Source organism: Pseudochaenichthys georgianus, chromosome 3 (genome assembly GCF_902827115.2).
Source record: "Pseudochaenichthys georgianus chromosome 3, fPseGeo1.2, whole genome shotgun sequence".
Taxonomy (NCBI): Eukaryota; Metazoa; Chordata; class Actinopteri; order Perciformes; family Channichthyidae; genus Pseudochaenichthys; species Pseudochaenichthys georgianus.
The window spans coordinates 2,813,248-2,827,880 of record NC_047505.1 but is presented as its reverse complement, the minus strand read 5'-3'; the positions used below and the strand labels follow the sequence as shown (position 1 = coordinate 2,827,880).

General features: G+C 43.1%; 1 protein-coding gene across 2 annotated transcripts in view; it reads left to right on the top strand.

The window, feature by feature from the left end:
- bnc1 (basonuclin zinc finger protein 1) overlaps window positions 1-13,852 on the top strand; it is a 24,031-nt gene extending 10,179 nt beyond the window's left edge. For both annotated transcript variants that reach the window (XM_034102559.2, XM_034102568.1), the window contains exons 3-5: window positions 6,645-6,880; window positions 8,527-10,547; window positions 11,531-13,852. In XM_034102559.2, the coding sequence (XP_033958450.1) occupies window positions 6,645-6,880; window positions 8,527-10,547; window positions 11,531-12,302 (3,029 nt within the window). In that variant the 3' untranslated portion in view covers window positions 12,303-13,852. The remainder of the gene's footprint in view (window positions 1-6,644; window positions 6,881-8,526; window positions 10,548-11,530) is intronic.
- Window positions 13,853-14,633: the final 781 nt, after the last annotated feature.

Genomic DNA, 14,633 nt, shown 5'->3' with positions numbered 1-14,633 from the left:
GACTTAGTAAATAACAAACAGTGACTTAGTAAATAACAAACAGTGCCTTAGTAAATAACAAACAGTGCCTTAGTAAATAACAAACAGTGACTTAGTAAATAACAAACAGTGCCTTAGTAAATAACAAACAGTGCCTTAGTACATAACAAACAGTGACTTAGTAAATAACAAACAGTGACTTAGTAAATAACAAACAGTGACTTAGTACATAACAAACAGTGACTTAGTAAATAACAAACAGTGCCTTAGTAAATAACAAACAGTGCCTGAGTAAATAACAAACAGTGCCTTAGTAAATAACAAACAGTGCCTTAGTAAATAACAAACAGTGACTTAGTAAATAACAAACAGTGCCTGAGTAAATAACAAACAGTGCCTTAGTAAATAACAAACAGTGCCTTAGTACATAACAAACAGTGACTTAGTAAATAACAAACAGTGACTTAGTACATAACAAACAGTGACTTAGTAAATAACAAACAGTGCCTTAGTAAATAACAAACAGTGCCTTAGTAAATAACAAACAGTGCCTTAGTACATAACAAACAGTGCCTTAGTAAATAACAAACAGTGCCTTAGTAAATAACAAACAGTGCCTTAGTACATAACAAACAGTGCCTTAGTAAATAACAAACAGTGCCTTAGTAAATAACAAACAGTGCCTTAGTACATAACAAACAGTGCCTTAGTAAATAACAAACAGTGCCTTATTAAATAACAAACAGTGCCTTAGTACATAACAAACAGTGCCTTAGTAAATAACAAACAGTGCCTTAGTAAATAACAAACAGTGCCTTAGTACATAACAAACAGTGCCTTAGTAAATAACAAACAGTGACTTAGTAAATAACAAACAGTGCCTTAGTAAATAACAAACAGTGCCTTAGTACATAACAAACAGTGACTTAGTAAATAACAAACAGTGACTTAGTAAATAACAAACAGTGCCTTAGTAAATAACAAACAGTGCCTTAGTACATAACAAACAGTGCCTTAGTAAATAACAAACAGTGCCTTAGTAAATAACAAACAGTGCCTTAGTACATAACAAACAGTGCCTTAGTAAATAACAAACAGTGACTTAGTAAATAACAAACAGTGCCTTAGTAAATAACAAACAGTGCCTTAGTACATAACAAACAGTGCCTTAGTAAATAACAAACAGTGACTTAGTAAATAACAAACAGTGCCTTAGTACATAACAAACAGTGCCTGAGTAAATAACAAACAGTGCCTTAGTAAATAACAAACAGTGCCTTAGTAAATAACAAACAGTGCCTGAGTAAATAACAAACAGTGCCTTAGTAAATAACAAACAGTGACTTAGTAAATAACAAACAGTGCCTTAGTAAATAACAAACAGTGCCTGAGTAAATAACAAACAGTGCCTTAGTAAATAACAAACAGTGCCTTAGTACATAACAAACAGTGACTTAGTAAATAACAACAGTGACTTAGTACATAACAAACAGTGACTTAGTAAATAACAAACAGTGCCTTAGTAAATAACAAACAGTGACTTAGTAAATAACAAACAGTGCCTTAGTAAATAACAAACAGTGCCTGAGTAAATAACAAACAGTGCCTTAGTAAATAACAAACAGTGCCTTAGTACATAACAAACAGTGCCTTAGTAAATAACAAACAGGAACTGACTGAGTAAATAACAAACAGGAGCTGACTGAGTAAATAACAAACAGGAGCTGACTGAGTAAATAACAAACAGGAGCTGACTGAGTAAATAACAAACAGGAACTGACTGAGTAAATAACAAACAGTGCCTTAGTACATAACAAACAGTGACTTAGTAAATAACAAACAGTGACTTAGTACATAACAAACAGTGACTTAGTAAATAACAAACAGTGCCTTAGTAAATAACAAACAGTGACTTAGTAAATAACAAACAGTGCCTTAGTAAATAACAAACAGTGCCTGAGTAAATAACAAACAGTGCCTTAGTAAATAACAAACAGTGACTTAGTAAATAACAAACAGTGCCTTAGTAAATAACAAACAGTGCCTGAGTAAATAACAAACAGTGCCTTAGTAAATAACAAACAGTGCCTTAGTACATAACAAACAGTGACTTAGTAAATAACAAACAGTGACTTAGTACATAACAAACAGTGACTTAGTAAATAACAAACAGTGCCTTAGTAAATAACAAACAGTGACTTAGTAAATAACAAACAGTGCCTGAGTAAATAACAAACAGTGCCTTAGTAAATAACAAACAGTGCCTTAGTAAATAACAAACAGTGCCTTAGTAAATAACAAACAGTGACTTAGTACATAACAAACAGTGACTTAGTACATAACAAACAGTGCCTTAGTAAATAACAAACAGTGCCTTAGTAAATAACAAACAGTGACTTAGTAAATAACAAACAGTGACTTAGTACATAACAAACAGTGCCTTAGTAAATAACAAACAGTGCCTTAGTAAATAACAAACAGTGCCTTAGTAAATAACAAACAGTGACTTAGTACATAACAAACAGTGACTTAGTAAATAACAAACAGTGACTTAGTAAATAACAAACAGTGCCTTAGTACATAACAAACAGTGACTTAGTAAATAACAAACAGTGACTTAGTACATAACAAACAGTGACTTAGTAAATAACAAACAGTGACTTAGTAAATAACAAACAGTGCCTGAGTACATAACAAACAGTGCCTTAGTACATAACAAACAGTGCCTTAGTAAATAACAAACAGTGCCTTAGTAAATAACAAACAGTGCCTTAGTAAATAACAAACAGTGACTTAGTACATAACAAACAGTGACTTAGTAAATAACAAACAGTGACTTAGTAAATAACAAACAGTGCCTTAGTACATAACAAACAGTGACTTAGTAAATAACAAACAGTGACTTAGTACATAACAAACAGTGACTTAGTAAATAACAAACAGTGACTTAGTAAATAACAAACAGTGCCTTAGTACATAACAAACAGTGACTTAGTACATAACAAACAGTGCCTTAGTAAATAACAAACAGTGCCTTAGTAAATAACAAACAGTGCCTGAGTAAATAACAAACAGTGCCTTAGTAAATAACAAACAGTGCCTTAGTAAATAACAAACAGTGCCTTAGTAAATAACAAACAGTGCCTTAGTAAATAACAAACAGTGCCTTAGTAAATAACAAACAGTGCCTTAGTAAATAACAAACAGTGCCTTAGTAAATAACAAACAGTGCCTTAGTAAATAACAAACAGTGACTTAGTAAATAACAAACAGTGCCTTAGTAAATAACAAACAGTGCCTTAGTACATAACAAACAGTGACTTAGTAAATAACAAACAGTGACTTAGTAAATAACAAACAGTGCCTTAGTACATAACAAACAGTGACTTAGTACATAACAAACAGTGACTTAGTAAATAACAAACAGTGCCTTAGTAAATAACAAACAGTGCCTTAGTAAATAACAAACAGTGCCTTAGTAAATAACAAACAGTGCCTTAGTAAATAACAAACAGTGCCTTAGTAAATAACAAACAGTGCCTGAGTAAATAACAAACAGTGCCTTAGTACATAACAAACAGTGACTTAGTAAATAACAAACAGTGCCTTAGTAAATAACAAACAGTGACTTAGTAAATAACAAACAGTGACTTAGTAAATAACAAACAGTGCCTTAGTAAATAACAAACAGTGCCTTAGTAAATAACAAACAGTGCCTTAGTAAATAACAAACAGTGACTTAGTAAATAACAAACAGTGCCTTAGTACATAACAAACAGTGACTTAGTAAATAACAAACAGTGACTTAGTAAATAACAAACAGTGCCTTAGTAAATAACAAACAGTGCCTTAGTAAATAACAAACAGTGCCTTAGTAAATAACAAACAGTGCCTTAGTAAATAACAAACAGTGCCTGAGTACATAACAAACAGTGCCTTAGTACATAACAAACAGTGACTTAGTAAATAACAAACAGTGCCTTAGTAAATAACAAACAGTGCCTTAGTAAATAACAAACAGTGCCTGAGTAAATAACAAACAGTGCCTTAGTAAATAACAAACAGTGCCTTAGTAAATAACAAACAGTGCCTTAGTACATAACAAACAGTGCCTTAGTAAATAACAAACAGTGACTTAGTACATAACAAACAGTGCCTTAGTACATAACAAACAGTGACTTAGTAAATAACAAACAGTGACTTAGTAAATAACAAACAGTGCCTTAGTACATAACAAACAGTGACTTAGTAAATAACAAACAGTGACTTAGTACATAACAAACAGTGACTTAGTAAATAACAAACAGTGACTTAGTACATAACAAACAGTGCCTTAGTACATAACAAACAGTGACTTAGTAAATAACAAACAGTGACTTAGTAAATAACAAACAGTGCCTTAGTAAATAACAAACAGTGCCTTAGTAAATAACAAACAGTGCCTTAGTACATAACAAACAGTGCCTTAGTAAATAACAAACAGTGCCTTAGTAAATAACAAACAGTGCCTTAGTAAATAACAAACAGTGCCTTAGTACATAACAAACAGTGCCTTAGTAAATAACAAACAGTGCCTTAGTAAATAACAAACAGTGACTTAGTAAATCACAAACAGTGCCTTAGTAAATAACAAACAGTGCCTTAGTACATAACAAACAGTGCCTTAGTAAATAACAAACAGTGCCTTAGTAAATAACAAACAGTGCCTTAGTAAATAACAAACAGTGACTTAGTAAATAACAAACAGTGCCTGAGTACATAACAAACAGTGCCTTAGTAAATAACAAACAGTGCCTTAGTAAATAACAAACAGTGCCTTAGTAAATAACAAACAGTGCCTTAGTAAATAACAAACAGTGACTTAGTAAATAACAAACAGTGACTGAGTAAATAACAAACAGTGACTTAGTACATAACAAACAGTGCCTGAGTACATAACAAACAGTGACTGAGTACATAACAAACAGTGACTGAGTACATAACAAACAGTGACTTAGTACATAACAAACAGTGACTGAGTACATAACAAACAGTGACTGAGTACATAACAAACAGTGACTTCGTAAATAACAAACAGTGACTTAGTAAATAACAAACAGTGCTTTGTAAATAACAAACAGTGCCTTAGTAAATAACAAACAGTGCCTTAGTACATAACAAACAGTGACTTAGTACATAACAAACAGTGACTTAGTAAATAACAAACAGTGCCTGAGTACATAACAAACAGTGACTTCGTAAATAACAAACGGTAACTGGACTCACCAAAATGTACAGCAAAAAACTCGCAAACTTAAATGCCACGTAAATCCATTGCGCAACACATTATTCGCTGTCCTCCGCGAACTTCGCAGCACTCTGGATTTTATCTCCCAGGTGTCTGTGATGTAGTGGGCAGTGATGGTGATGCATGGATCCATGGTGCAAGAGGTCCACAGATCAGTGGTTAGTGAGACACTTTTATCTTTCATCTCATTGGCAATCCTGGCTTTCACAGTGTTGTACTGTAGCATGATGTTGCTCCAAAGTGTAGCATGTGACGGGATCTCATAGCCTGGCTCGAAAAACTTCATAATGTCCCTGAAGCCTTCTCCGGAAAGGGCAGAAAGTGGTCGAACATCCTTGACGACAAAGTTGATAAGCAAGTCTGTTATCTGCGGTCTTCTTTTGTCCGTAACGGGGCGCTTGGAAAAATCAATCGTGCTCGTCTGTCTCTGTCCAGTGCTGCCGGCGGTCCGTTGCTCACTGGTGCTGCTAGCATTACTGCTAGTGCTAGCTGTCGGCAGCGGGTGTTTCATTTTTAGGTGGTTGCGCATAGCAGAAGTATTTTTGTTGTACTTTAGTACAGATGTACACAACTGACACTTAACTGTGGAGTTGGTTACGTCTTCTTTGAAGTACTGCCATACATATGAATGTCGGACGTTTTTTGGAGCATTTTGCGGCACCTCGTTCACCTCCATTTTGTTCACGACTAGTTGACTAGGGCCTACAGCGCCGACTAGTGGTAAAGGTAGTCGACTAGTCGATTAGTTGGTGAAACCCCTAGCACAATATCTGCGTGCAAAGACACGTATTTTAGAACCACCACGGTTTCAAATGTGGCGTTACAACTGCTGGTGTGTATTATATCAGATTCAAATGGCTTATTAGGTCTCTCGGCAACAGCTTCTATCTCATTTTCTAAATTATGATTATCTTTATTTTTCTAACTACGTTCTAAAAACCTGAATGTCTTAAAATACTTGTTTCTCCATACACTCAGACTCAAATGGTCTTCTGTATCTGTCGTTAGGCAATACACTGCGTTTATAGTAGATCATTATAATGATTGTTTTTGTTTAAAAAGAGTTAATCTATTCATATAGAATGTGCCTGTAGAAAAAGTATTACACATTCTTTTTAATTTTAAATAATGTTATTATTATATTATTTAAAAAAAATTGAGAGATATGATTTAGTGCCATCTCTTACCTGTCCGCTTTTCAGCACACAACAAAACAGAGTTCTTTCTACTAAAGGAATTTGAGTTTTGCAAACAAACCAAGACAACGGTGAAATATAGACGTCTCCATGTTCCGCTTCTTGTACGTGTTGCTGTCGTCTCTTCACTCAGGCCCAGTGTCACAGCATCTAACCAGTCAATGTGATGTGATGTATTCCAGCCCTGAGCAAACTGAAGGTGCACCACATCTACCAGAGCAGCCAGGTGGAGATCGTGCACTCCAACGTGGTGTTCGATATCTGCAGCCTGATGCTGTACGGCACCCAGGCCATCCCGATCCGCCTCAAGATCCTCCTGGACCGCCTGTTCTCCGTCCTCAAGCAGGAGGAGGTCGTGCAGATCCTCAGTGCGCTGGACTGGACGCTGCAGGACTACATACGAGGATACGTGCTGCAGGTGGGATGTGTTTGGTGTCTGTGTGGTTCTGTGAGACAAGCATTATGCCAGTATGGCTTTCTGAACGATCGTGACTTGTGAAGCAGAAGGCCTCTGGGGGCCCGACCGTGCAGAGAGAGAACCGAAGCTCTGTACTGCAGCTGAAACATGCGGAGACCCAGGGAGACTGAACATCACTAAAAGTTCTTTTCACATTTTTGTTTGTGTGCATGGATTTAGAGATACACCATGTGGCCTGTTCGTGAACTGCAGAGGCTGCTTCCGCATGCCTCCGTACACCCGTCCTCATTTTATGCTGTGAGATTATGTTCAGGCAGGAAGCTTCTAAAAGAGACACTGACATGTAGCTCTTACAGTTAGTGAGCCAGAGTATGTTCAGAAAGAGACAGAGAGCATTTCTGAGGAGGACGCGGGAGGGCCAGGCAACGTGATGACAGGAGAGAGCATGCACTCTCCTGGCAGCCTGCTGGTGCGGCCGGCTTGTTGCCGTGGTAGCGCCAGCTCGGGGAGGTCTCCCAACTGTGCTGGGTACATTTGTAAATAGTATGTCTTTTGCTTCAGGTTTCCTCTCAAGCCGGAGCCAAGCCGGCCCGGCTGCAGGCTCTCACTTCGATTAGTACAGCATCAAGTATTCAAGATGGGCTGCGTTTAATTCATGATAGCTCATCTGATGGCAAGCGTAGAGTCAGAATCCTCGACAGGCGCCCAATGAATGCTCTGTGATGAAATATTAATCGCAGTTACGGCACGAGGCCGCTCTTCACTTTCAAAGACACCCGAACTCACATGTGATTACTGCCGGGCTGAGGGGGGGCCGGCCTCTGATCACGCCTCCTGACTCGCGGGTCGTTGTGTGTGTGTGTGTGTGTGTGTGTGTGTGTGTGTGTGTGTGTGTGTGTGTGTGTGTGTGTGTGTGTGTGTGTGTGTGTGTGTGTGTGTGTGTGTGTGTGTGTGTGTGTGGGTGGGTGTGTGTGTGCGCGCGCGTGGGTGTGTGGGTGTGTGCGTGGGTGTGTGTGTGTGTGTGTGTGTGTGTGTGTGTGTGTGTGTGTGTGTGTGTGTGTGTGTGTGTGTGTGTGTGTGGGTGTGTGTGTGTGTGTGTGTGTGTGTGTGTGTGTGTGTGTGGGTGTGTGTGTGCGCGCATGTGTGTGTGGGTGTGTGCATGTGTGTGTGTGCGTGTGGGTGTGTGCGTGTGGGTGTGTGTGTGTGTGTGCGCATGTGTGCGTGTGTGTGTGTGTGTGAGATGCAGAATGAGTGAATCTTCTTGATTTAAATGAGGAGAAATGACCTGTAAGATGAAAGGTGTGTGTGTGTGTGTGTGTGTGTGTGTGTGTGTGTGTGTGTGTGTGTGTGTGTGTGTGTGTGTGTGTGTGTGTGTGTGTGTGTGTGTAATGAGGGCTCTCAGGGCTCTGCCCCGCCGCATGTATTAACACTCCATAAGAGTCCTCTCTTTAGCCGCCCTGCTGCCACGCGGCTGTGTACAGGGCGTGGCGTCTACCCACTGTGTGAATATGTATGAGCAACCCAACAGACACTTATAATGCTAATGATCAAATTGCTCTCTTTTCTTCATTTCGCCTCCTTCTCGATGGACTTCATCCCTCCTTCCTCTCCTGCACTGCACGCTCTGCCCTTCGCCCCGGCTGCAGGATGTAGCAGGGAAGGTGCTGGACCGCTGGGCCATCATGACGTTCGAGGAGGAGATCGCCACACTGCAGCAGTTCCTGCGTTTTGGCGAGACCAAGTCCATAGTGGAGCTGATGGCTCTGCAGGACAAGGAGGGCCAGGCCGTGTTGGTGCCCAGCACCCGCACCAACTCCGACATCCGCACTTTCATCGAGCGCCACACCCCGCGCACTGCTGCCAACCTCGCCACCTCCAAAGCGGATAAGCTGAGCAGCAACAGCATGCACCACTTTGAAAACTTTGTCAACAGCATGGCCTTCATGCTGCCCTTCCAGCTGCTAGGATCTGTTCCCGCTCCGTTTCTGGGCTCACCCACCGGGGCACAGCCGCACCAGCAGCAGCAGCAGCCAGGCCGAGGGTCCATGGAGCAGAGTCAGAGACAAGAGGATCCAGGTCGGGACAACCCACTCCCTCTTCTACACCCTTCAGAGAGCAGCCTGCTCGGTTCCACCGCTGGCTCGTTCAACGCCGATCTGGATCGAAGTGTGGACCAGCACATGGAGGGGCTCTCCACCACTACAAAGATTGAGGCAGAGGATTTCTCCACTAGTGACAACTACTCGGACGGACCCTCCACGCCGTGCACGCCCTCCATGAGCTCTGATGTAACCCAGATGTCGCCCGAGGGCAAGCTGCGCTGCATGGACAGGAATGGGGCTAGCAGTGGAGCGGGGTCAGGGGGGGGAGGATGCTCTCTGAAGAAAGGTCGAGTGTATTGCAACGCCTGTGAGAAGACGTTCTACGACAAAGGCACACTAAAGATCCACTACAACGCAGTGCACCTGAAGATTAAGCACAAGTGTACCATTGATGGCTGCAACATGGTGTTCAGCTCCCTGCGCAGTCGCAACCGCCATAGTGCCAACCCAAATCCACGACTGCACATGCCTATGAACCGTAACAACCGGGACAAAGACATACGGGGCAGCATGTCCGGTGATGAGAGCTCTCAAGGGGAGAATAGGCATGAATACGGAACCCCCATCCCGGTTTGCTCTGCAGAGAGCCATAAAGCAGTGCCCAGCTACATGGTGAGCCACGTGGACACTGGTTCTAAGCTCCACAGCAGCTCCTTCCCCAGCCTGGGCCAGAGTGGCATCCTCTTCCCCAACCTGAAAACAGTACAGCCGGTCCTTCCGTTCTACCGCAGCCTGGTCACCCCGGCAGAGCTGGCCAACACCCCAGGAACACTGCCTTCCCTTCCTCTGTTCTCCTCTTCTGTACCCATCAAACCCATCTCAGTCCAACACTCCTGCATGACAGACCCCATACCAAAGAAAAAGTCTAGGAAGTCAAGTATGCCAATAAAGATAGAGAAGGAGTTGGTGGAGCGAGATGAGCAAAGGGATAAGGGGAGCAGCTCCGAGGACGAGGCTCCGTCACAAAGCACGGAGAAGCAAGAGTGTGACGAAAGCCAAGAGGAAGGTCACATGTGCACGACACAAGCTTGGAAGGAGAGAGAGGGGTGTGGAGTTTACATTGGTGAAGAGAAGGACAGGGAGGGCACCAAGCATCTTCTGGACCAAACCTTAGGGAGAGAAGTGACCGTGAGGGAGGACACAGGTGATCGGACGAGGCAAGCTGAGACCGGAGCCTTCACCTGTGCCCCCTCCCCCTCTGAAGATAAACTGATGGAGGATCACTGTGACAACGACCTACACCGTCAGGAACCCAATGGGGACCGAGACAACTCAGAGCTGAAATGGGATGAGGGCGAGCACAGGCTGACCAATGGAGGCGCTCTCCAGCTCTTAGACCGTGAGAAGGAAGAATCCGACGGCGGTGTCGACGGCTACGGTGACTCGCGTTTCTCTCACCTCAACCACAACGCTGATCTGCCACACAACTGTGAGATCTGCAGGAAGACCTTCAAGAACCCCTACAGCGTGAAGATGCACTACCAAAATGTCCACCTGAAGGAGATGCACATGTGCACGGTGGACGGCTGCAACGCTGCCTTCCCCTCCCGCAGGAGCAGAGACAGGTGAGAGCTGGCCGTGCTTTGTCCATTGCCTGTCCATTCTGCTGTTTCCGACCAATCAGAATCAGAAGTGCTTCACTTGTGTTGCAACGAGGAAATGAACAGTATTACAACAGCAAGAGAGTAGATTAATAAAAAAGTAGCTACACAATAAAACCACAATAAGTAACCATGGTGAAAGACAAACAAATAGGTAGCAGTTTACAGTAGATGAAGAAATGACCATAAAAACAGCTGATATCTCAACGGGTTTCTGTTCAGCTCATTCACTTAGCAGTGTCCTTCCTTAGCAGACAGCCTGTGTATCAGTGGTTCTCTGATGGGCAGGCAGGCAGGATGTACTGAAATCAGCTGATCGAGTTAGGACAGGGGTCTCAAACTCAAGGCCCGGGGGCCAAATCCGGCCCGCGACTTTATTTTATGTGGCCCCGCAAGAGCTTGCAAAGAATATAATATGTTTATTATACGGTTACATGCCACTTTACAGAAGCAGGTTGCCCATAAACTACATGTCCCACAATGCATCTCCTTTTGTGACATCCGCACTGAAGAGACTTGCAATTATTTGCCCTAGACTTCTGCTTTCAGACGTAGTTAATTACTAAGTTATTATCCTATCCGATAATAATCCAATTCAGAGGAAATAATGTAATATAATACATTATTTTATATATATATAATAACCGGCCCTTTGAGTGCAACCTTTATGCAAATGTGGCCCACAATGAAATTGAGTTTGACACCCCTGGGTTAGAATGTTCAGTTCAAACTACAGAATGCAGATGACAAATAAACCTGTGGTCTCAATCATGATTAGGATGTCCAAAAACAGACATCATGCGTTATACATCATTTGTCAGGTTTCTGCTTATCAGGTTCCCACGTCAGTTAGTATGGAACAAAGAATGGATCTGTGCGTGGCATGTGAAGGCTTCATGCAGAAAGTAGATCAACCATGTGGTGATGTTTTCTTTTTTCATCCACAGACATAGTGCCAATTTGAATCTTCACAACAAGCTGCTGACCAAAGACTCCTTCAGCCCAGCCAACACCCTGTACCTGCCCTCCTCTCACTGCAGGGACAGAGACCCTGCTGACTTCTACCAGGACCAGCGGGACAGGGACCCGAGCAGCCACAACTCGGTCATCTTCCGAGGGCACAATCGCATGGGCCTGGTTTTCCCCATGAGCAAAATGTCTACCGCACCAAACAGTGCTGAGGCGTCTCCCATAGGAGAGAGGGCGGAGGGGGGAGGAGGAGGCGAGGAGGGGGCAGTCCTCGACCTGAGCACCTCCTCCTCTGCCCCACCTCGAGGCAGTGCTGGGGCTCCATCTACCTGGGACTCAGATGGTGCCGGTAGTGAGGCGGAGGAAGGGATTGAAGAGGATGAGGAGGCGCTCCCCATGGAGGACAGTGATGAAAGCTGCGATGGGATTGACGCGGGGAGGCCTGGGGGCGAGGAGTTGGCACTGGGGGGAGACAGAACCCTGGGCTGCGTTGGGGGAGGGCAAGCCGGGCTTCAGGGGGGTGGGGGTGGATCTCCGATAACCTGCCACGTCTGCCAAAAGGTCTACAGCAACAAGGGCACGTTCCGAGCTCATTACAAAACTGTCCATCTGCGGCTGCTGCACAAGTGCAAGGTCCCCGGCTGCGACACGTCCTTCTCCTCGGTGCGGAGCCGGAACCGGCACAGCCAGAACCCAAACCTCCACAGGAACCTGGCTGTGAGCTCAGGGGCCCCCATGGACCAGGAGTAGGGGTCTGAGCTCTAATGCTACCATGACTGATTTCCTTGGTTCTTATTGTCTTGTTATTGTTGTATTGTTGTTGCTGTTGTTGTTGTTGTTGTTGTTGTTGTTGTTTTGGGGCACTTAAAGAAGGCTCACCAATTAGCACTTTTTAAATTCCATCCCGTGTCCATGCTGTCATCATTTGGCAAAAAGGAGAGAAAAAGTCCAATAAGGCGAATGCTGTCATTACCGATGGCTTTCTCAGACATTGTACACACACATGTCAACATATCAACAATATCAAAGCACACACACTTCTTCGTGAATTCATTCCGAAGACTCCTAGATGCCACCTCACTGAAGCTCGGTCGTCGTTGTAAAGCAGAGCGGATTGATTTGCGTTGGTTTGCCCGACAGCCCAGTTTAGACCTCAACACGTGTTTGTGTGAACTGAGTCTGTCCTGAACCCGTCCATGCTCGTTATTCTCCTGGTGTTTGTCTCGTCAGACGGTCGCCCCGCCCCGTGAGGACGTGCACACTGTATTGATGGACGGCAGGCGTGAACTAGATGTGTGTCATGTCTTTCATTTGGACAATGGTCTACGAAAAGAGTCTTTGTTGAAAAGCTATCGTGTTGTGAGCTCGACAAATAAGTTATTCAGTGGTGTTCAATATGATCTGTCTTTACTGTTGTGGTTGTTGCATCATGCTAATGTTGACCAAAGATGTGTGCAGTGCGCAGGTGAGTACACAAAGCCCTTCGTGGTGTGTGAGGGCTATGCAGTATTAAAGCCCACCCAGGCTTCTCGTCCACTTGGTGATTAGCAGCAGTATTCAGGGGGGGGGCTCTGTTGTACCATGGAATCAAATTCACCGACACAAAAGATAACGATGGCTTCTGACTGATGCAGGTGAGAAAGATCTAGAGAAGTGTGCTCAGGGGACTAGACTTGATAAAGGCATCGCTCGTGTACTGTGGTGTGGTGTCTTGCCGTGTCCTGACTGACTGGACGATCTACAGGAACCTCTGCCGTGTCTGGAGGCTCGAAGCATGTACTGTGAATGAGTCAAACACTGAGAAGTAAGAAGAAGAAATGCAATGTATACTAATGGCCCCACACGAGAGCACCCCTGAGAAAACAACTGGTAAACAAAACGTTTATTGTACTGTATATTCTGTGAATAGAGTAATTTGTTATCTGAAAGAAACCAAAAAAGATACCTTATAAAACAGGCTTATTTCACCACTAACATGTTTTTCTTTCTTTCTTTTTTATCAAAAAGAAAGAACCAGAGAATGGTGTTGTATATGTTTAATTATTTCACCATGGTCTACTGTTGTGGTTTTGCTCTGCATTCTGCGTACGTGTTGGCTTTGAATAGAACGGCAGTGGGCCAGATTTAAGATCCCATGTTGTGTGGATGTGTTGAAAAAAAGAGCAGAACCAATATGTTGATAGGTGTTCATGTTTCCTTTGATTTCATGTTAAAATATTCATTCCAATTAAATAAAAGCCATATCTTTGCAAGCCGCATTTCATTCAATGTTCTATCCATTAAACAAATACAAATCAGCACGTTACTTGTATCTTTGTGACTGGAATGTGTCTTTCTGTAATGTTAGCCAAGTTCCGCAGAGATGTGCAAATTGTGTAGAAACATATGAAACGTTTTAGTAGACCATTGCAAAGAAAGAAATCAGCAGGTTGGCAGGCGCTCCTCTGCCGCGGTGTCATCTGATCCGAGTCCCCTGAGATCTTGTAATACTCCGTGTTAGGCGGAGCAACACTGATGAGCCTCTGAAAGACACGGGGCCACGGGGCTGCTGGGAGGATAGCATGCAGGCTCCACTGCAGAGCAGATATTTATAACAACGACTCTTTGAAATAAACATCGTACTTTCTCACTGAACCTAAACCATCACAACATTCACTCTCAGCTGATTGGCTGAGCAGATGGGTCTCACAGACTGCTGATATCCAGTTCAATGGACTTGATGAAGTTTCCTGGAAAACGTGTCCTGACTCTTCAAGTGAATTTGTATTTAAATGATGTTCTTCTGAAGAAGACTGTTACTGTGCACGAGTTGGTAAGAAAAGATGCTTTTACGTCATTTGGGGGAATTGACGTTTAAGTCACGAGCAAACCTGCTTTGAAAAAGGTTTGTGTCAATCATGGCTCGTTGCCTCCGTTTGAAGTGAGCGCCGTGCCTGCTTTCAAAACACAATGACGCATTCACAAACTCAGAGCAATACTTTCCCAGACTAATGAGCAGCAAATAAAGATTCAATAAGAGGCCTAAAAGGGCCATTCAGCAGGACCCGGAGGTTATCTAGCCTGGTTGAGGGGGGGGGGGGG